Source organism: Corvus hawaiiensis, chromosome 4, assembly GCF_020740725.1.
Source record: "Corvus hawaiiensis isolate bCorHaw1 chromosome 4, bCorHaw1.pri.cur, whole genome shotgun sequence".
Lineage (NCBI taxonomy): Eukaryota > Metazoa > Chordata > Aves > Passeriformes > Corvidae > Corvus > Corvus hawaiiensis.
Genome location: NC_063216.1, coordinates 50958547 through 50982594, shown reverse-complemented (window position 1 = coordinate 50982594; position 24048 = coordinate 50958547). Strand labels below are relative to the sequence as shown.

The following is a 24048-nucleotide window of genomic DNA, read 5'->3' as shown; positions in this document are numbered from 1 at the left end:
AATGAAGCTTGCATTTTGGTTACAAATCAAAGCTGCTAACTCAGTAATGATTTAAAACTTGTTGGAACAGTGATAGTTATCCTGGAGATGTGAATTGTAGCAACCAAGTGGTTTTTTTAAGAGATGTCCCAAGGTGAGGGTCCAGATCTACAAAGAGTCTTTAGGTATGGAAATGTCCCGTACAGTGTTGATTGAAATGCTCACAGGCATTTCTAGTGAATGATCACTGTACCTCACACAGCCAGCTGGAAGCAGGCTATAGGCATGCATCTAAAACACAATCCATTTCCTTTACTCAATACCATAAATGCAATTAGGTAGTCAATACATTTGGGATTTAAAACCCTAAACCTCCTCCTGAAGGTGGGAGGGATCTTCAGTGATTGCTTTGCTTAAAACAGACTTAAGTGTTTTTCCAAAACATGGAACATGATTCTGCACACAGAATTTTGGGAGATGCTTCTACCAGTGGTTTTGTTTTATTTAGAGATGACTGGGTAGAGAAGGCAAAATCATGGAGAAGAAAGATATTGAGTTTCTATTTGTTGGAGAACCAAAGCTGTACAAGCACATCCGTATTGGTTATCTTGCTCTCTAGTTTGCTGTAACTGCAGATGTGATGAGAACTATTTGTCCATTCCCTGTACATCTACCTGGGACATTTTTTCCATTCCAGTTTAAAAGCCTTTTGAATTCGCTAGGATAGCTTGTTAGGCAATACATCCAGGCAGTGTCCAGGTCTGTGCCAGGGTCTTTTGGGAATGTGTCATGTCCTTCGTAGAGAGAAGCTGTAGTTTTCAGACCTGCCACAGATACAGTTTTCTCAGTGAACGACTCCAACAAAATGAAGCATCATCTTGAGGTCACTTGAAAGGAGGGTGCTTTTCTTCTGACAACTGCTGTTTAAATGATCAAAATTGCCAAGAAGTCACTGGGTACTAAACTGTAACCTAAAATGTCTGTGTGTCAAATGCCCCTTCTGTAGATGAACTATCGCATTCGTGTTAGCAAAGACTCACGGTGTCCTCTCTGGCATGTGTGTCAATGGGAGCTCACATGTGCCTCACAGCTGTTGGACCTCAGCAGTGGAAGTTTTCTAAAGTCTCTATATGCCAAAAGCTGTAAGTCTGGTAGGAAGGCGGTATGTTTTTGTTCTTTTTGCTCTGTTGCGTGAAGTTAGGAAGGGCTCAAATTCCTGTCTTAAAGAAGGACTGGTCAAACTTAAGGACAGTGTTTGATCTTTGTGCCACTCTGCTGTCCAAGGATGCACCCAGGGAATGGTAGCCTGGGTGTGTTTAGGGTGAGAGATTGAAGGTGAAGAGACTGCTGTGATGAGAGCAGATTTAGCACCTGTCAGGTCAGGGGCATCTTCTGCATGGGTATTGAAATCTCCTAGGACAGTGAGCCTTGTGTGAACTCCATCATCATGTCAGACAGCATCTCTGTCATTTCGCTAGGAAAGCTGTGTGTCTAGACACCTCTGCTCTTGCAGAACACTTCAGTTATTCTTCCCATTGCCTTTACTGAATAAATTAAGCGTCTCAAAGGATTTTACTTCAGCAGAGCTGATCTTAAATTTAAACTTGCAGATGCCAGATATTTGCTGAGGGTAGGAGGTTATCTCATGAGCTGCTAATGCAACACCTTTTGTGATGATTGCATTCACATGACTATACATACTTTTCCCCTTTTTTCTTTTTTTTTGCACTATTTTCCTTTTTTCCTTTTTTTCTTAATATGGGAAAAGTAAAGACTATAGGAAACATATCAACATTTCTGGCTCTTTTGTTTCAAAAATTATGGCCAGCATTAAATGATTAAAAACAGAAAAGAGTTAGAAGACAGACAAGGCAGTTTAAATTTTCAGTCACAGGCACTTAAATCCTGGAAGCAGTCTTCATCAAAGGTCTGATTTTTCTTCACCTTTTTTTTTAGAACTCAGAACATGAGGATAACCTAACAACCATTTGTCTACATTTTTCATAGTCACTGTTTTGTTATTTAGTCCTGTCCTTACTTCTCTGCTGTCCAGCTCTGAGTGGGAATAAGCCTGTCTGCACTGGTGCTGGCATCAGAAGTGGCAGCTGGCCCATGTCAGTTGATGTTTGCATGGAAGACAAAGCCCATTTCCTTGTTTATCTTCTGATGCTGATGAAGTTTTGCTTGTGTCTGGGTTTAGAGCAAGAATCCAAAGGGGATGGCAGGGATCCAGGCAGTGGCCACTAGTCACTCTGGGGGAGATGTTGACAAGTGGCCCAGACTTTGCACTGTGTCCAATAGCCTGGACTAGGGAGAGAGCATTCATTAAACAAAAGCTTAATCAAAGAGGGCAGGAGGATGGTTTACATAAGAAAAGATATATTCTTTACTTAGCATTCACAACTTGCTTGTGGATTAATTAGCCCATCTGCTACAACAAATGTATTCCCTTGTCTTTGTGTTGACTGTTAGAAGTGACTGATTTCTCTATCCGATTAAAATAGTACCCTGGATTCCACTGAAAGTAACCTTACCAGGAAAGGAATTTATTTAATCATCCACTAAGAACCTGTAAATGGCTTGCTATAAATAAGTGCTCAGCTGTCTTCGACTCCCAGGGTAACTATATGTGAGTGTTAAGTTGGGGGATAATGCAGGGGGAAGAAAATCCTTAAAGAAACCTGCACGGAGTTTCCAACCCCATCTGTAGTACTGGCTCTAAGTTTTTTTAAAAAATCTCTCTTCTCAGCCCCAAGTGGGCAGGACAGCTGCCAGCATAGAGTAATTCAGCTATAGATTTTCTTCTGAGAAAGGAGGCATTTGTAAATTAGGTGACCTTTATGCAGATAGACAAAGTGTGTTGATGAACTTCAAGTGACAATTTAAACAAGTATTGGGTCCAATGTGCTTGTATTTCATAAGAAACCAAATAAAGGAGAGAATGTGTTTAAAGTCATCAAATTAAATAAGCATTTAAATGAAAATAGAGGTCAGCCATAGGTTCCCAGGATAAATGAAAATGTGTATCTTTTGTGATTTTTCACATTCATGTGATTTTAAAATATTATTATCCTTTAGAAATAAAATTTGCATGTAAATGGCATTATTGTGAATTTATATCTATTTCTTCAGAATAAGTTATAAGCATTCACTGATGTGAATAGACAGAGCTTCTGGTTTTCAAAAAAAATGGGGTTTGTATGCTACCCAAACATCTTTTAGATTTGCTGATGTGGATCTGTAATAAAATGGTTATCTTGTGCCAAAATCCATGTGGTTCAGCTGGGATACAGAAGGATTGTGTGTTTTATACTTGAACAGAGGAAAAAATTGATACATTGCTATGAGGTATTTATTCCCAAGCATTTACTTTTAGGAGAAACACCATATAGTTATCTGAAGCTTAAGAAGTATTGAAAGGGACTGGGGAGTCATGAAAGTAATTTTTCTGTTCGTAGGGCCTTAGAAATGAGAGTGCCTCAGACAGCCTTTAGGACACTCTTGTTACAAAAATCACAGAAACTGAGAAATTGTGTCCTTGATAGGATCTGAGTTTGAAACAAGACTGAAGCAGAGACTGGAATTGAAGAGTGGCTAGAAGACCGAGGCTTGAAGCTTTATCTCTAATTGCCTCCATTAGATGGGGCTGAATCTGAGCACCCTGGCAGTGTGACTTGTGTTATCAAGAGAGGGTTTGCAGAAGCTCTCTCCTTGGGGAAATTTCTTTGGTTTTCTTATAATTTGTTCTTTGACTGCTCTGGCTCTTCGTCTTAGATACCACTGATATTTTTTCCATGTAAATTAGATTATAATTAGGTTATAATTTTATGGATGATAATTTAAATGATAAAATTATAACATTAAATCTTAATATTTTTGGCTTCGGTTATCAGACAGACCATAGATATGCATTGAACTTAGATGACCAAGCTAGCTGCCTTTTGAATTACCTGGTCACAGTCTAGGCTGCAGTGGTGTGGTACTTTTGGGTGTCCCAGGCATTCAGCACAAGGAGTTTGAGCTTTTATATGTATAGAAATGTGTTCAAAATTTGTAGGCTTCTCATCACTGCATCCAGCATCAGGGCTAGCTAGAAAGATCAGCTGACGCTTGCATTGGTGGCTACATTACAGTATGGTTATTTTGCATGTCCTCGTGAGTGACGTGGGCATGAAAGTGCTGATTCTTTGGAAGTTAAGTCAGAGGAAAAAGATGATGCTACTTTGTACTTGAGCACATACTCTGGAAATGTATTGAGTTGATATATACATTAAATTAATGGTCAGCAGTATCCTAGCCATGCACATAAATATGACAGGACTATGGCTGCTCAAGTAGCTTCAAAATATTACTGAAGGCTACGGAGTTACTGAGGTTCTTTTGAGTTTGCTGACATTGTTTTTGTTTGCCTTCTTCCTTTTTGACTAGAAATTTCCAAGAATTTCTTGAACGAAGGAGTGATGTGGCAAAGAAATTTTCATTTCAACCAGTGTTTGCAAACACTGGGGTAAAGTCAGTTATGAGGTCTGTCCCATTTCTGGGACGGGTTTAGACTTAGTTCATTAAGGCTTATGAAGTTTTATGTCTCATTGTCTATACAACAAAGAAAATTTGAGCATGACCTTGCAGCAGAATGCTATTTCTGATTTGCCACCAGTGTAGAAGTTTTCCCAGGAATATAAATTTTAATCAGGTTTGGTACCTTCAGATAGTCATATTTCTTTCTAGAAAACCCTATCTTTCTACCCCAGCACAGGATCATCTCATTTTCACAGTAGCTCACAACAGTTAGGTCCTGTGTAGCAGTCAGCAGTGCTCTGGAGAAGGTGGAACAGTATTTTCTGTGTAAGGATGAACAACCCTGTGTTCAAGGGCTTAGATACTGACTGCCATTGACCAATTAGCCTTCACATTTTGTAGTGGGCTGATGCTTGCAAATCTTGCCCCAAACACCTGAATTAGTATAAATTTAGCATAATCCAACCTTGAGGTTACATTTTTTAATACCCTAAGGCCTCATCTAGACCAGGAAAAATTTGCTGCTTTGCCTGTAGCAGAGAGAAATCTTGGCACAGTCTTTTAGTTTTGCCAAGCTATGCTGCATTTGCAACGTAATTTTCTCTGGTTGATTATTTGTCTGTTCATAGCAAATTATTTATTGAGTTCTCTTTCCTTGAAAGAGCAGCAGCTGACTGTGCTAGTCAAATCTTCCTATCTTCAGTCTTAATGGTTGTATAATAGCCATAGCAGATAAGTGACAAAACATCGAAAATTGTCCTTGTTTCTTTTTAGACATCAGAGACGTGTCTATTGACATCTGCATTAGTAACAATGCTAGCCAGAAATCCTTTAAAGCAATTGCATGCCACAGAAAATGCTGAAATTCAAAATTAAAGGCACCTCTCCTATTTTAGTTGTATTTTACAAAGTTAATAAAACAGGATAAGAGAAATAATTTTAAATTACTTTCTAAATACTGTAGTTTCTTTGCTGTATTTGGATTTCATTGGGTGGAACAGTTATGGAAGAGTTCAAACCATTTATAATTTCTGGCAAAGATTAAAGAACTTATTTCTGCTCCCAGCTATATATTCTCTCTTGCATGGATACCAAAATAAGATCATCAATGTCATCAGATGGCTTGATGTAGTGCACAAATAATTCATCCCCCTGTATCTTACACCCATGTTTTTATGCTGCCTTTTCTCTAACCTTTGCCATATTCTTCTCTTTTCTCTAGGTCAATGGGAAGGACCTGTCCAAGGCCACTCATGAAGAAGCAGTGGAAGCTTTCCGCAATGCCAAGGAGCCCATTGTAGTTCAGGTTTTACGAAGAGCCCCAGCTACCAAAGCTCACAGTAGCTCTCAGGATGTTCGGCTTATGGATGCCAGCACTCAGACTGACATCACTTTTGAGCACATTATGGCTCTGGCCAAACTAAGGCCTTCCACACCACCAGTTCCTGATATCTGCCCTTTTCTACTTTCAGACAGGTGTGGTTTATCTTTTTCTGCGGTTTACCTGTGGGATTGAGGCATTGCAGTGATGGTCTTCTAGCCTTCTCCTGAAAAAGTCTCAGGAACACTTTAAATAAATAATAAATGTTGTTGATAACCACTATCCCATTCAGGCTTCAATGGCAGCTTTCCTAAACTCTGCTTGTAAATTAGGGCTACAGGAAGGAATCTCAGGCATGTTTACTTTGTGTTCACATGTCTGTTCATTCAAAGCTAAGTCCTAGTCAAGAAGAAAAACACTTCTGTATTCCAAAGTACAAAAAAGGCTTCTTCAGACCTAGAAAGAGCTTGTCTTGTTTTCTGTTCTTCCAAATTTCTCACCAAAAAATCAAGGAAACAAGTGATTTAATATAAGGGTTCCCTTATCAAAAGCAAAACAATTGCAAAAATATAGAGATCAGAAAGTACCATTTCATTTTTCGTATGACAAAGTATATTAATTAAATTATCCCTCTTTGGAACTGAATTGGATGCAAACCTCAGCACGTGGTGCTTATACATAAGTAGGGTGTAGGGTTCTTCCTCTTTTGACTCCACCTCAAAAATAACATCATGCAGTGGGTGACCTCAGGTGACCCTACAGACCCTCTGCAGCTTGCTAAACTGTGATAGCCCTAGAGCTTTTCCACTGATTTGCTGGCATGGTGTGCATCTCTGCAGAATTGATGCTAATGCAGAACATGCCACTTTTGACTTTTATGTAGGTCCATTTTTAGAAGTTCTAGGTTAGATGGATTGGGCTTACCACTGACTGCAGCACTACAAGGAACAGCATACCTGTATTTCTGAGTTTTTACTGGGTATTTCTAAACTGCGGGCTAATATGATTGAAGTTCCCCTGCCCTCAGCATGGGGAAGAGTTTTCAACCTCTGCTAAGATAGATCTGCATTGGGTGCTTCATGGTTGGGATCCAGCTTTGCATCTAAAGCTGTTGCAAAGACCTCATTCTTTGTGTTCCAATCCCATTTAACAGTACAGTTTACTGACATTTGTAACTGTGCAGTTGCTCAAGTTCACTTCACCACCCTGTTACCACTTTAACAAAGGATAATGCAAGTTATTTTATGCAAATTCTTGCACAGTTTGTGAGCCTGATATGGCCTGTAGATTTTGGATGTTCAAGACTATGACCAGATAATTAGTGAGTTGCCCTCAGCCATGGCACAGCACCTGAATCTGGAATTAGGTACCTTTATGAGTAAGGAATCAAAAAGTGTTAAAATGAAGCAGTTTTGCCCAAACCAGACCCTTTTAAGAAATCACCCTGTGTAAATCTGACAAAAGATGAACCCAGCAGAATGAACTCAGCCAGAGCATAAGCTTTTGCAAAGAAAACAGCCTGTGCTGCTTCTTGATACAGTTCCTTTCAAGCTGTCAGGCCATTCAGAGTAGCACTCCTTAGATGAAAACTACAAAGTGGGGCTGGGTTGGCAGGGGGCGCGGGGGGTTTGAGGGTGGGGGGGTGAGGTGGGCTTATCACCTTTTAATTTAAGAAAACCCTATTGTCTCATCTACTGTTGTTGTACTGCTTTGTTCCACATAGCTGCCATTCTCTTCACCCAGTGGAGCATGAATTTTATGAAGGTAATGAGTATCTTTCCAGCCTGCCTGCTGACGCAGATAGAGCAGAGGACTTTGAGTATGAGGTAAGATCATGGGCACACTTCAGCCTCTCTTTCTGTTATTACAGATATGGCATTTACACAGCTGATAGCAGGCTCCTCTGAGAAAAAGAATAGTGGGGAATACTTCTTAAAAATCATCACAAAAGCCTGTTTTGTGTTATACCTGTGCAATGTCACAGGATTTACTAGGGTTAGGCTAAAGATGTGAAATATGAAAGCAGAATTCTGCAGTGGGTGACTACATACTAGTCTAGGAAGCTTGTTAAACGTGTTCTGTCTTTGTACATTGGAGACTGCAACTCAGATGCTTCTCTTTAGTAGATTTAACAATTTAAAGCAGGCCTTTCCACAATTAAAAGTGGTTACTGGAGGCTTAATTGCTTTCCCCCTCCTGCCTCTAATTTTAAGAATCAATTGTCCTTGTATTTCAAGCCTTAGAAATCAGTCTTCTAGATATTTGAGTATGTGCTTAAGTGTTTGTAAGATCACGCTTCAAACTGGAAAATGAATATAGTTTTTATTACTTGCTCTCTGATATTTGTATTGCAATTATAAGAAATTGTGCTCTGTACCACAAATCTCCCTTTGCTGCTAATGTATTTCACTCTCTGGTGACAAGGGTGGATGTGTTTCTGAGTCACTGGAAAATCATTATGTGAAGCTTCCCAAAATGATAACGTGTGATTAGTGATGTTGATAGTCATTAGATTTTCATTTCAATATCTTAATAGTCTACTTGTCAGTCAGTCATTAGCTTTTCATGTTTTCCACTGTCATCTAGTAACAAAATATTTATAGGGACAGGCATAAGAAGCAGATGGCTCTTTTTATTATTAAACAGTGCTGAGTCTTTTCATAAGTTCAAGTAACTGTATTTTAAATAAGAATGATTATAAATAATTAAAAATCTTTAATACAAGATTAAAAACATCCTTTCCTCCTGTTTGCTCTACCTTAAGAAACCTTTTCAAAGGTTTCATATAAGTGGATGACATTTGGAAATTAAATGAAAGGGGAAAGCTTTGGCAAATATGCAGTGAGTTCACTTTTATTGTATCTTTAGCGTCTAGGACGCTCAGCTGCAAGTTCAGCCCATTGTTCTTCTAGCAGCCTGGGGAATATGAAGTCCTTCCCCCTGGAAGCAGAAAAATCAAATAACATCTACTTAGTGAATCTCATCAGAACAAGCAAACTTCTATTTGAACTCCTCAAAAAATCATTGCTAGGGATAAGTGAAATGATTATTTCTTCCCAGTTGGGTTTTGGTGTGGTATCTCACAGCATAAGAGTCCTAGACCTTAAGTTCTATTTTGACTCCCCCTGTGTAATATAATATTAAATTTCTCTGTCAAGTGTGTTTGTTCATGATACTTGTTTCTGAAATGTGATAGAAACTACTTTGTCTGGTAATATTTAAATTAATTAGTAATGTAAGCATCTAGAAAGAATTTTTTTTAAATGGTAAAATAGAAATAATTTTTACCATTTATTAAGAATATCAGTGATAATTTTTAAAGGATCTACCTGGTGGAATCAAGTCCTCTTTGTGGCCATTATTAATCCCTAATAAAAGCCTGCATAGCTATTGTGACAACAGCAAATGTTTGGGCAGGTTCTCAGTTGCCTGTAATCTCTGCTAATCACAACATCATCGTCATTAATTTGCTGTCTGCTGTGATTCAGTTGCCCAAGGCATATTCACTGAGTGACTGAAATAAAGTGTTTCATGTGAAAGTTAAATAGGAAAGAAACTCTCTAGACTCCTTTGAGAAGAATGGTTTCCACTAAATATGAAAGTTTTGTAGGAGGAACAAGAACATCTCATAGCCTTTAATTAGCAGAGATCTAGACATGAAAGACATTCCCAAAGTTTAAACCCATATGGTAATATTATGGTTTAGGTTACTCATTGGTTGTATTATCTGCTATTTCAGGTCTTTGTAAGACATTATTAAGCTCCCTTGACACAACTAGGGATCTGGAAAAACTGAGAGCATTGTCCTCAGAGCTGTATATCTCCATCCCCAAAAAAAGTCTCAGAGTCAAAAGGGACTTCCCAGCTTCTGTTGCCAGTCCTGGGGAGAAGCAGCAGGACAGTGGGTGGAGTAGAGGCTATGGTCCAATGCTGTCATGGACTCTACAGCAGTATTGCCTTAGGTGTACCCTGCTGTGGCCACACAGTTCCTCTACAGAGGGACTTGCCCTGATGTACTCTGGCCCCTCAGTTGTGCCAGTATTACTTACTGTGAAACAGATGGGAGAACTAATATTTTCTTTTTGTTTTTAATAGAATTTTAGAAGTGTTGCTGCCTGATCTAATTTCCAGCATAGCTCCACAAGTTCCTCCACTGTGGCAGCAGCAACAGGGAAGGAAAAAAATGCTCGAGTGCTTGGGAAGACAAAAAGTGACAAAAAATGAACAAAAATCATCACTGTCCATCTGATGCCAAGATGATTTTTCCTTTCATATATTCTTCAGATATTTGTAGCTCTGTAGACTATTACTGTAAAGTTACATAGTTCCTAGCTAACTCCAGCATTTTTCCTACCCTGATAGACAGAAAGACAAAACAAATTCCAAAGACCCTATCTTAATCTTTCTTCTGGGAACCAAGGACGAGCTACCCTCCCAAGACACTTTCCTATAAACAAGAAGAAGAAGGGAGCTCCAGAGGAGGTTAAACCAAGTGGGGGAATTACCTCATCACCTGTGTTTTTAATTGGGGATTCTTGTCAATTATGCTAATTTGCTAAACTTATAAAACTGTATTCAGCCTATGTGACGTGGGCATTTTTCCACACTTGGCCCTGGAGGCCTCCAATTAAAGACCAGCTTTTATATTACTTCCTACATTAGTATTGTCTCAAAAGTGCGGCATTTTGTTTCTAGATTTTTAAGGCATCATATCCACCATGTTAGGGTGAAAGCAGCAAGGAGGGGGTGCAGAAGCCCTGCTCATGCCACCCCACAGTCTGCAGGCTGGATGGAAGAACCACAGAGTGTTCTCTGTCTCACACTGATTGATTTGTCCTGTGTTTAGGGGAAAGAGGTTTATTGTTATTACTATGCTTTATTTAGAAGGAGGATTTTATCACTTTTCCTTGATTTTGTCATTGTTTTTTAACTTGTAACAACTTTCTGGTGTGAACTGCAGCTAATCACACACAGCAAAAAACCTGTCTGGTGTCAAGAGCATGGTTCCGTTTCCAAGATGTGCATTAGCCTTCCCATTGTACAAAAAGATGCAGATAAGCAGCTCACAGGTCTCCATGGCAAACACAAAAATTTTTAAATGGATTAAAAATCAAACCAGGAGGTTTCAGAAAAGAATTGAAACAAGATAGTGAGCAAAAAAAGAACGACAACACCTCATTATTTCCTGGAATTGGTTTGTAAATGAAGAATGCATCAGTTCTGAGACTCAAATGAAAAATACACAGCCAAATTAGGAAGTAAGGAAATAAGATGACTAGCAAATGAGGTGCTGGAAACAAAAATGTTTTCCAAGAAAGGGAATACCCTGAAAAACTCTGATCACTGGTTCTTGCTTACAAATATGTGCTAGTGTATAAGTACCTGAGTTAGCACCATAAGAGACCAAGAGGAGGATCACATATGATAGCCAGCACTAGGGATATGGATTTATACCTGCAGTGGTAGGATTAGACACTTATAAGACTCTTTCACTCCAATTGTAAGCTAGAAAAGCCCAATGGGCTGCATTCAGATTGTCGCAACGCAATGAACTCAAGTATGAGCCAATTGTCTTGGAAGGATGAACTCCCAGGGAGGCTCATTAGGCTCCATACAGTACCATACCTTAAACAAATGCCTGGGAAGATGATGAAGCTGGGGGATTGCCAGTTGCCACCTTGAGCATCCTTATGTTGCTACTGCAAAAGTTGTCCTAAAAAGAATCTGAATTGCTGGTAGATACTGAGATGAAGGCAGAGCCAGCATCAGTCAGTGTCGGCAGAAAGGCATCAAAAGATTTGTAATTCTTGCATAGCTAGATACTCATGAGGACTTTTAAGCAGTAGGAATGGACTGATTTGTAAGTGCTCAGTTGGACTTGCAGCCAGCATTACTGAAAGAGAGCCAAAGACATTCAGGACAAACCCACCCAGTCTGGCTATGAGTGGTTTTGTGCTGCTGGAGTTTTATCACGTGCATTTAGAGTATACGTCACACTTGCTGGTACCAATGAGGTGAAAGGACTAAAAGCATCACAGTCCCCAGTAAATCTATGTTAAATGTGGCTCTAAAATTTGTCCTTGTAAGAAGAATAGAGGATACTGGTGCTAGGGAAGAGCAAATAAGCTAATGGATGTGCACTTATTTAATAAAATTTCTGAACCTACTATGCAGGAGAGAGAAACTTCATATACTTGTTTTGGAACATTAACAATAATACAGAAATTAAAGGTACAGAGATTTAAATGGTGGGGCAGTTGAAAAATCAGTAGAAAAAGAAAAATAACAAAGGATGTTGTAAAGACAAAACTGGTCAAAAGAAAGTATCACTGATGTCTGGTCCTACGTATTTAGTCTAATGAGACAAGAAAATGAGATGTTACAAGCAGGCACAAGCTGGTAGTGTTTAGTCAAACAGGTCCTTATCCAAGGGCAGAGACCTTCATACCATGTATGTACTGAGGTAGCTTTTGAGCAAAAGCAAAATGGGAGGTGAGTGTTCTCTGCTGGGGGATTACAGCTTTTAAAATTTCATATATCTCACATAGGAAAATATTCTCATTTCCAGCTGAATGCTTCTTCCAAACAGCAAGAGTAGACATCCTTGAGAAGGAATAGCAGTGGGTTGCATTATCTGTTGTTGCATATATGAGGAAGACTAGACTTAAGTTTGCTGTCAACATTGAGGGAGTTGTTTTTGGAGGAAGTTCAGATGTTAGTCAATGGGGATGCACAAAGGAAACCAGAATAATTGCCTAAAAGACTTTCCAGCTCTGATTGTTTTCATTTTTAGGCATAAGTGATTGCTTCAGTTTTTAAGAGCCTGGGAAATTATATCAAGAGTCCACCATGGCAGGAGGGAAACATTTCAGAGAGAAAAAGGGAGAATGGCAGCCATTGTGTTAGCCTGCCTGTGTCTGATGACTTTAGTTTTAATGCATGCCAATGCTGGTCCTGATAGATTGGGACAGTTTTAAGACCAGTACCTGTGAAAAGTTGCTAAGGATAGAGTTGACCCTACATGAAATTATGAGGTATTCTGATGCTCTTCACTTAGAAATCATTGAGCAGCTTTATGTTACTTTTTTTGCTCAGAAAGTTTGTGCATGTCAGTAAATGTACAGACAACCGCATGAGCCATGTGCAGGTAAAATCTTTCTGTGGTCAGGTTTTATGGACTCTTTTGTGTCTAGGCAATGAAAGGATAAGAGTTCTTGGAGGAAAGAGCAGCAACGAGGGCCATAGTATTTTAAGAAAAAGCCATGTGAGATTTTTCCCTCTTTGAGCATGAGCTAGAAGCTATACACATGCTGTTTGGATTCTTCCTGTGCTGTAGAAAATAAGACTTCTGGAAATTAGAATATTCATATGCGAGTTGCTTTACTGCATCATCCTCATCCTAAGCACAGCAACTCATTGTGCTTTGAGGTCTGGTTAATACTTCGGGGCAAAATTTATTACTCTTAAGATCATGTTCTGATTTTTAGACCCAAGGGACAGATTTTTCCATGAGAATAAGGAAATAAATGTGTGTGTATGCATGTTGACTGCAAATGCTAATTTATGGTTATGCACAGCCATTCATTTAAATGTTTTGATAACTATTTGCACTCATAAATCTGTTAACTCTAAATTTAGATTAGTCCCTAAAGTTTACAATTGGCGTGATCCAAACCTGCTGAAATTCCTAAGGTTTCCTATTGACCTGAGCATTTCTGCATCAGAAGCTGTCAGCTGTTTTCACAAACAACTAAAAAGAGAGATAAGCTTGAAGAGAGATAAGCTAGAAACCTTTTGGAAGGTAAGAGTAAGTCTTTATGGAGACGTCTTTTCACTGGACACTTAAAAGTAGACACTTAAAAATAGGGGAAAATTTTTTTTCCTGCTCTCTTTGTTTCTTCTATCTGTATCTGGGCATTGCAGTAGATACAGTGCAGCCATAACACACTGGTTCACTCTTCCAGTAATACTCATCCCATTGTGATGAGGGAGGGTATTTCGGGAGCAAATTCAAATTTACCAGTTCTGTGACATTGCACTTTTGAAGTGATTGATTTTATTGGTATTTCTTCCTTAGAAATAAAGAAGGAGTAATTTCAGATTAGCAGTCTGAGTGAGGCTGTTTATCTGAATAAAGTTACTTGAACACCTGTAAGTATTTATGGTTTGAGGCTCTCATGGGCCACTGAAGTGTGGTATCAGTGACATTCTGAACAGCCGACCATTGCTGTAATAGTCCAGGAGAGACCTGCCTGCCTGGTGAATTCCTATTTAAGACCTTTTGAACACATGGATTACTTAACCAGTAAACCAAACAGGTCTGTCTATCTTGTAAATACATATTTAAGGCCTTTTGAACATGAGGATTACTGAGTTGATAGCCTGTAACAGCTCCCTCCAGAGCTCTGATAGCCTGCAAACACCCCTGTATGAGCATTACAGGAGCTTGTGGCAACACAACTGGAGCTCCTCCTCAATTGCTAGCACCTGAGCAAACAGCTTTTATGGAACCAGCTTCTGTGCACACATCGTCAGCACTGCTGATAGCTGCAGTCAGGCTCTTTTGTTTTGTTGCTTGATGAGTGTTTCTGTACAATGAAGCTAACTCTGTGACTTTCTATCAGGTTGTGCTTTTGTTTTTACTGTATTTCCTACTGTGATTGGAGTCTTTATATTTTACCCTGAACTTCTTAAAATTGGAGATAAATCACAAAATCCACCTCTAGGAAATAAAAGGCAGTTTTTTAATTCAGCAACCACCAGACATAATTTAAAAGAGAAGGCTTCAAGAAATATGGTTCCTATTAGACATATGGGTATTGTAGTTTAGAAGAGCTGAAATTGTGGACAAGTTGTGTCTTTCCATTGTCATCAGACCTGATCGGTGTGGTAGGAGAAATAGGAACAAACTTGCTATGGTGTAGATTTTCAATGGAAAAAGCAGATGCTTCTCACCACATGCCTTACCTTATGGAGCTGCTGTTGTGGTGAAGGGACTGAACTGACAGATCAGGGTAGGCTAAAATAAGCTGGGACTTCATTGTAGAATTGTGGAATGGTTTGGATTGGAAGGGACCTTAAAGATAATCTAGTTTCAACCCCTGCCATTGGCAGGGACACCTCCCACTGGACCAGGTTGCTCAAAGCCTCATCCAGCCTGGCCTTGAACACTGCCAGGGATGGGATATCCTCAGCTTCTCCGGCTGTCTCACCACCCTCATAGTAAAGAACTTGCTCCTAATATCTAATCTAAATGTGCCCTCTTTCATTTTAAAGCCCTTACCCCCTGTCGTATCACAACATGCCATGTATAAAGTCCCTCTCCATTTCTCTTGTAGCCCCCCTTAGGTGCTGGAAGGCTGCTCTAAGTTCTTCCTGAAGCTTTCTCCTTTCCAGGCTGAACAACCCCAACTCTCTCAGTCTGTTATCATGGGAGAGAGACTTGGTACACTGTGTTGATTTTCTGACCATTGGTTCCGACCTAGCAGTTACGGCTGAATCATGGTTGCCCCATGGTACAGAGACATTTACTGACACCTTTATTCTGATTTTTTGGTGGCAATTCTTAATATTATGTAGTACGTGCTGATAATAAGCATCATGAAGTAAGTGAATAGATATGTGTGTGCCTGTAATCTGTGGTCTTGGTTGCTTAGGAGAATCTGGTTTGTGGGGACTTGGGGTGATTGGGCTTTTTTTTTCCCTATTCCACCTGTAGTATCATACAAATAGAGAGAAAAATGGACAGTGTTTTAAAGCTATCTTGTGAGGAATTCTCCTGGATTAGTAAATAGATTATTAGAGTTGTTTCATTTGGACCTGAGGAAGCACTACAATGAGCAGGGCTTCTAAAACCCTTCCTTGTGATTTTTTCCTTTTAACTCAAAAAGAGTTTTGGGTGGCAAACACCCAGTCTGTGATCCTTCTGACTGCAACTACTGACTAAAAATGGAAAAGGTCACAGTTGAAAGGAGAAAGTGGCACTGCAATATTTTTTGCTGTATTTCTTTGAATAACACTGGATAATAATTAAAATAAGACTGTTTAAGCATGCATTTGGCCTAAAACAGCCTAAGATGGTGTATTTTCACTGGCATTTTTATTTTTAAAATACCTGTGAATTTACATCAGTATAATTTACACACAGACAATAATAAACATGGAATTTCTCCCTAATTGTGGCCAATTGTACACTGTAAATGAACAAAGGATTGGTAAAAGGAGCAGCCCTTTTCTTCCACTTTTTCATTTGTCTTTTAAGTATTGAAGTCACTTTTCAAGTGTAAATAAATTAAACAAAACCATTCTACTGAGGGTCTTGTTATGTAGCAATACATGTCTTCACAAGCAGGTGAACTAAGGACAGTTGTATCGAGAGACTTGCCAAGTCCATCAGTGGCAGAACTGGCAGTAAAAGCCAGAAGCCTTTAATTGTAATGCATCTCCTTTTTGGCTGTTAAATCACTCTTCTTCCTTACTAGTCATTGGGTCATTTAGATAGAAGGGGATTTCAGGGTAGTTTCTGCCACAGTTGTTCATTGATTTTGAGCATATTGCTGTGTACCATCACAAAATTCTGACATTCAAAGTGAATGAAGTTGCTGTCATCTCACCTCCCCTAAGTAATGACTATCCCAATTTAGGGATTTGAGTTGTGTCCACAACTGCAGAGGATCATGAGAGAATGGAGAGCAAAAGACACAAAACTGACATGGGCAAATTTATCAAGGTTATTACCATTTATTGCGTTTTAAAACAGGAGGAAAATATATCAAGTCAGTGATATTCATTCTGTTTCATGATTTCATAAAACAAGCACAGGGTTACTCCTCACTTCACCTGGAAGCTAATAAAAATTCTTACTTGTCAGAGCTTATGTTTTTCCAGGAAAATGAAGAAAAGTGAATTTAGTTCAGCAACACTACATTGCTATTACAATATATGGAATGTGATTTTCAGTCGGTGAAGGTAGAGAAAGGTGCTGGCAATATTTTTGCATTTGTGGAAATCTCTGGTTTATAAATCTTCTGTTTTGGAGAAAGTCTTTGTTTAGACAGTTCTTACATTATTATCACACATACTTCCATATATGCTTTACAGTCAAAATGTTTCTAAGAGTTTTATTAATGCTATTTTTCATATGCCTTCTACTTGAATGTTCATGTAGTCTGTCTTGGAAACATGAAATCTAGCTATACAGACAAAAGATGGGAGGGAATAATTTATTTTACATATTCTTTTAAAAATAGCCTAAGTCATGTTAACCACCTTATTATAATGTTGCTATTTTAAAGCTTAGTATCCTAGGAAATCCTAGAGCACAGGAAGCATGGGCTGAATCCCCTTAGCTAGAGGGAACCTTTTACAAGAAAATGGACTTTAAACAAGGTTTCAGTATTATGCATGCTGGGCCTTCAGAGGAGAAATCAAAAAAAGCAGGAGAGGCCTTTTCTCTGGGAGTTTGCTTTTTTATTTAATGAGGGATCTCTTCAAAGAGAATGTGATAGTCATTCCTAGAGGGCATGGTTTGGTGAGCAGGAATACAGGTGAAACTGCATTGTGCATCAAAAAGCAGAAGATGAGTTTGCTTTGTATTTCATCTCATGATTTTATCAATCTGCACTAGTATGTGTTTGGGGGTAGAGGGCATTCCGTGTGCAGCAGAAGTTTGAGCAGCTGAAACTCAGCATGGATACGGTGCCCATAGACCTCATTTTGGTGCCAGGAAAATCAAGGTGCATTTTGAAAGTCATTACCTATTGCTTCATGTGCTTGATTTATGGGCACGTGTATGTGATTAAAATTTGCCTATTTTAACTATACATGTTTTAACATGTGTGTACCTCAAGGTAAACAAGAGCATGGAAGGGATGGAATTTTAATAGTGCTTTCTAAGAATTTCTAATTCTGTAAGTTTAACTTTACAATTAGCTTTTTCATAGTATTTTGCCTTTACTGTGTCTGAAAGGCATACACTGAATTACAGGAAGGTATATTTCTCACAAATGTAATTGAAAAACTACATTTTCAACTTGATTTCAAGTAATATCCCAAAACAGCCTTCACACAGTTGTAGATCTAGGTTGTCCAAATACATGGAATTGTAACTGGGTAAGAGTTTGAATCTACAACTATATGTTCCACTGTCCAGATAAACACTTGCTGCAGCAGATGTTGGCACATCTGTTATGCCTCCCTATTTCAATTGGCTGCCTGGGTGTTTAGAAAGTGCTGATGAGGCAGATAAATCTTCTGACACATTTCAGGCCCAAAGCAGGCAGGCAGCAGTTAACAATGATGTTTACAGAGCCAAGTACTCAGCAGTAACATTTTGAAATACAGCAAATATAAAGTATGATTTTACCTGCAGTAGGTGAAATGTATTTTATTGTTTTAATTTATTTAATTTATTGTATTGTGAAAGCTAGCTATGCTAAGTGATTCTCAGCTGATCTGAACTGCAGCTATGATGCCCCTTGTATCTCTGGACTTTTTCTCTCTAAGGTTTGTTGTCTAGAAAAAGGTGCTTGCTACAGTTTAGAAAGACCTGTAAGCTATGAAGAGGCGCTTTATTAAACTTAAGGGAATTTGGAACCAGAAACAGCTGAGGTATATCTGTTTTTTGGAAGGAGAATAGCTGTCTTCTGGGGACCTGAAGTTCCTGGCCTTATCAGAATTTACTTTCAATAGGTTTTCTTCTACCCAGTGAAGCGTGTCAGATTTGAACGTTTTTATACCATTAGGGCCTATAAAACTCTGGAGTATCAAAGAGGACATTCATGGACAAAGGAGTATATATCTGACAGTCTCAAGTGTGGAGACTGGTTTCCAAGTACATAGAGCTTTTGCAGGCATTGGATCCCTTCCAGACCTTAATCTCCAACACAATGAATGATAAACAGAAATGTAGAAGTTACTCTAAAGATTTTAGCACTGATTTCATGTGCTAATATTGTCCTGTTCCCTTCAGTAGACATTACCACTACATTTTCCAAGTGGCTTTCAATTATCCCTATTTGAGGCAAGTCCAGAAATTGAAGTGAGCCTGTTGTAGAGGAGCAAAGAAATGGATGCTGATTATACAGCTGACATAGTAGGTTATGTTTTGCAGTATACAGTCTACAACTTCTCAGGGCAACTCTTCCAGTCTTTGGCTACCCTCATAGTAAGAAGCATTTCCCTAAATAATGTCCTGGGTTGCAGTGTATTCTATTACCATTCTCACGAGCTGTTGAAATCAGGTGGGGCCGTGTTTCCTTGCCTCCTCCCCCCAGACTATCTTGCTGTTAATGGCCCATCACTGTCCTGCCGCCTGACTCAGAGATAGCTCCCTCCCGACTATCTTCTGTTAATGAGCCTAATCAACACTTGGCCTCATGACTCATTACCCCATTGTGAGATGCTCCACCCAGAGGGAGGAACCAAGCATCCCATCGTGGATATAATCTGAGATTCTGAATGCCAGGGACAACCCTTTCCACTGGATTTCTAGAGGAGAGGAGCTACATAGCCACCACTGGGCTGTAGGATCACTCTTCAACAGAACCACATCCACCACTTCAGAGGACTACAACCACCATCTTATCAGACTGCTACCACCACCCTGACTAACAGGGTGTCAGGTTGTATCCTGGCTCTGTCTGTTTGAACCAGTGTTTTCTGCCTTTTTTTTTTAATTTCCCTATTAAATTGTTATTCTGGCTTGGTGCCTCCCACTGGTTTGTTTTCAAACTACTACAAGTATCTAATCGGAATTTCCTGAGTAGTGACTGATGTCTGTTGTCTCATGTGACTGCCACAATGCACCTCAAAGAAGAGTCTGGTTCTGACTTCTCTGGACTCTTGCATTTGATACCTGAAGGAAGCAATAATATTTCCTTATTGAGAAGATGACTTCTCTTCAAAAGGCTAACCAAATGCAGTTCTCCTGGCTTCCCCTTGTTGGAGATGTACTCCAGCCCCCTAATTAGTTAATGGACTTCTAGCCAGATATGGAGTACTGTATTCCTACCTGATAACCAAGAAAAGGTCCATTCTAACATTTTATGTCAAAACCATTTCCATTGGAAAACAGTTTGGGGAGCAAGCAAATTCTGGAAAGCTCCAAAAGGGGAAAAAAATGCACTTGCTAAGTTGGATGGGTTTGTTCTCCCCAGCCTCAAGGAGCTCAAGCCAATGTGATAGTTTAGAAGGTTTGTGACTTCCTGGAAGATACACTGTCAGCTGTTGAACCTTTAGCAGCCAGGAAGAGTGTAATTTGTAAAGGATTTTTTTTTTTCCTTCTTTGACTTCCATGTGACATACAGGCTTCTCATATTTGTAGTCCAGCTCCATCGTTCCTCCAGCCCAACCAGTTCTCCCATCTGCTCCATGATTGCTATCTGCCCCCTTGTCCTCACCCAAAGGGAGTCTCATCTGACTCCAGGGTGTCTTTCTCCTCCCATTCATGGCCAGCAGGCTGTTACTGATCATCGCACATCAGACTGCTGAATACTCACTGGCAGGGATACCATGCCTTAAGTTTCTCCAATGTGTGATTTTTTACATAGAAATGTAATGCACACCAAAAATTTTCGCTCCAGAGCTGCAGGGTGAGAGTGATTTCCCACATCCATTGGAGCTTCTTTATTATCGAAGGATTCATCAGCTACAGGGCCAAATTCTGCTCCCCCAGTTGCAAGATGATATTTTATTACTAGCTGCCTATATGTTAGCATATTAATTCTGGGGGTTTCTGCTATTTTCATTTTTTTCCCCTTCTGTTCTATTCTCTAACACCGGTATCATTGTCTACATTATCCTGCCATCATGAAGCATTCTTTGTCTGGACACAAAACAGCATGAGGCTCTGAGTGTAGCTATAAAGCAGGGATCAGCAGGAGAGTGATTTTGTTTTTAAGTATTTCTCATACTACATTGTATTTGGGTTTGGATTATGCATTTGAAAAATGCTTGCTGATATTTCTACTTTGTGCTTTGATGTAAATAACTCTTGTGTCAGAGATTCTTAAATCTAAACCTGACTTTAAAAAATGAGGATGAAATGAGACTTCAGCCTATAAGGTAAAGCCCCCACCCCTTGGACTAAGCATTGTTTTTCCCTACCATGTGGAATGGAGATAACCCTCTGTTTCTTTGTGGTAAGCTACCAACCAAATCCATTCTGGCAAATCTGACACCCAATGTGATTTGTCCTTTTCGATGCTGTTTATGAGAAGTCAGGACAGTCTTCTGTCAAAATTGATAAGTGAGAAGGCACTGGGGAATGCAATTTTATTTGTAACAGCACAGCTGCCAGCAGTTCCAACTTGTTTACATCTAGGCTGGCTCTGTCTTGCTCCATAGCTTTTCTATTTCCATCCAAATAGCCCCCAAGTACACTGTGGATGTGCCTGTGTGAAATCTGAATAACAGAGCATACTGGGACTGCTAGAGAGAGGAAAAAATAATTTATTTCTTTAGGTTATTTTCACAACTTGAGAATGTCAGTCATTTTAAAAGCAAAACCCTGAACTCTACCAAATCTCCATAGACATTTACAGAATGGGTTCTAAAACTGATCTATAATGTGCTAAAATCCTGCAGTGCTTGTAACCTTCCATGATGAAGGTACCAGAGGACCTAAGAGCTTTGCTTTTCTGATAGAAGCATTGTTTTTCTGGTGAAAGTGGCGAGTGTTTGTAAATTAAATCCCCTGCAAGCTTTTAAATACAAGTTTATTCATTGTGAAAATAATGCAATAGGACCCTGCAGTGACCTGTGAAGGGGAAGGCTGTTTCATTGCACTTTGTTTCACGCTGAATACTTCTGGAACATAGCCTACAATTAGCCTGTGTTACATAGACATTAATGTATTTCCTGGAAAATCCCTTTGACAGGAGAGCATAACTCATGATGGTGTTAGGATAGTTCTCAGGTCTAGGATGCCTTTGTTTGCCTGCGGTATTACTTGCCTTCTGTCTGGAAGCCCCAGAATCCCAGGCGGTTTTGATCTTTCTTTATTGGCACACTTAGGAAAGCTGCAGTGATAGACATTTCCTCTATATAGGCTCTCCTGTGAGCTGTTTCTTTACAGTAGCTCATCCTAAACACTCAGTTGTCATGGAGGTAAAGTGAGAGAAGGGGTTTATGTTTGACTGATCTATCTTATGACAGAAGAGCTTTTCTAGAAACTGAAATTTCTTGTTTCCTTTTGCCACTACTTTTTTTGCAGTTACTAATAAATAGGTAGTCTATATGGTTTGTCATGAAAAGTAAGTAAAGTCCAGAGATGGCTGTAAATGTCAGTACTCTGATTCTGTGAATTGTGGGGTGATCTAACATTTTCACTTTCTCATTATAAGCATATACCCTGTCACTGTGTTTTCAAGAATTGTAATCATGGTCTTAAATTAACTCTTAGATGATTGCCAGGAAAGACTCTCTGCAATGTAACTGACCTGCCTGGCATGCACTTACACACAGATATATAAGCACTACATATGCCTATACGGTCATATACATAAGTTTGCACACATAGACATGAGCACGTGCAAGTAAAGAATTAAATATTTAACAGCCACCCCAACCCTGAAAACAAAATTCCTACCTTAGTATGAAATTACTCTGTTAAATATACAGTGCAGGTGTCACAGACTCTCTTCATCTAAACAGAGATGGGTAGTCCATAGAAAAAAAAATCATAGTTGAAATAGTTTTGATGACTTCTACCAATGCTAGGATTTACATCTCTTTCTTCTGAGTTTCTTCAAATTACTTCTGGTCACCATTAAAGACATAACCTCTAAAAAAAGCCATGCTGAGTGTTGGAAGCATGATTTGGGTAATGTGAAATATGATACCTGTTTGAAACACTAAGTGTCTGTTTTAAGTGTGTATCTTACCCATTGTACACACCCTGATCATTTGTACATGACACAACCCCTCCTGCACAGTACGAATTCAAAGGTGAAATAAACTGTGCTTTAAAATGAAATCTAAAGAATAACATTTATTCTGCTGGTGGTGTATTACAACTTCTCTCATTTGCAACACATGATTTTATGTAACATGTCATACCATTCTCATCACTTTTGAATTTGAGATGAATTTTTCTATTTAGTAGCTCCACTGTTAGTCTTCTTAGGGCTTCATTAGATTGAACTGTTCCTGTATGAAGAGTGAGGGTTCTGTTTGTATTATTTTTATTTCATGAGCAGAATTACTTGCCAGTGATGATGAGTGTGTGGCATTAAGATGATTAAATATTAGACAAGGTAGCAATGTAAATGACCAGTGATTTAGCAGCCTGGAAAAGCTATATCCTTCAGGTTATGTGGAGGAAGATACCAAGAAAGTGAATGCTATTAGCAAGATGCTGCCAGGTGTTTGAAGCTCTGTTTGATAATGATCTGAATGCTTGCATCAGTGAAATGCAAGATAAGTGATGAGACAAGAAGCGCGGAGTTGGAATTACTAAACACATTTATGAGACTGACCTTTGCTTAGTTTCCATAGTTTGCAGAAACTAACAAGAAGCTGAAAAAATGATCTTGCTTACAGAACTTCCATATAGCAACCCTGACAGAAAGTGTGAAAAGCAGCCAAAATTCAGCTGTGCATATAAACTGGACGTTGATCTCACCCATAAAGATGCAGAATCAAGATGATACTGCAGAATTAATCTTAAGGTGTGTGTAGTCCGTGTAGTCCCTTAGGACTTCTGTTTGATGCCTCAGAAGACTGACACTAGCTCAGATAGATGAGGATTTTTTTTTCAGTGTAACTAGTTTATTTTAATAAGTCAGACTTTAATGTACTTTCTCAGTTAATTCCTCATTGAGCTATTCTGTAAGTACTCTGATCTTGGCCTTTTGTGCTTCATTCATTCAATTATTCATTCTGTCAATTATACCATTAGCAAGATGAACAGTAAAAGCAGCTTCTCAGCTATTCCTACAGGTAAAAAAGGAAAAGAAAAGACAAAAGTAACTATTCTTTTCTTATTTTGCTTTATTATTTTGGTGTTTGTTTTTCTTAAAATGTATGCTAAATACTATGCTTCTCCACCTTGGATCATCAGATATTGGGCCCCTCATTGCATTCAATAAGCCTTGTTTTCTTCTGAAAGGGCTATGGTACAGAATAACTTGCCTGACACAAGACACTGCTTTACAGATAAACAAGGACCAAATCATAAAACCTGTCAGCTAAACCTTTGTGTATTTTAGCATTTCCTAACTCTTAGGTCA

General features: G+C 39.1%; 1 protein-coding gene across 6 annotated transcripts in view; it reads left to right on the top strand.

Annotated features, from left to right (window-relative positions):
* PDZRN4 (PDZ domain containing ring finger 4) overlaps window positions 1-24048 on the top strand; it is a 267470-nt gene that overhangs the window by 219042 nt on the left and 24380 nt on the right. For all 6 annotated transcript variants that reach the window (XM_048302077.1, XM_048302082.1, XM_048302078.1 and 3 more), the window contains 2 exons: window positions 5720-5973; window positions 7542-7644. In XM_048302077.1, coding sequence (XP_048158034.1) covers window positions 5720-5973; window positions 7542-7644 — 357 coding nt within the window. The remainder of the gene's footprint in view (window positions 1-5719; window positions 5974-7541; window positions 7645-24048) is intronic.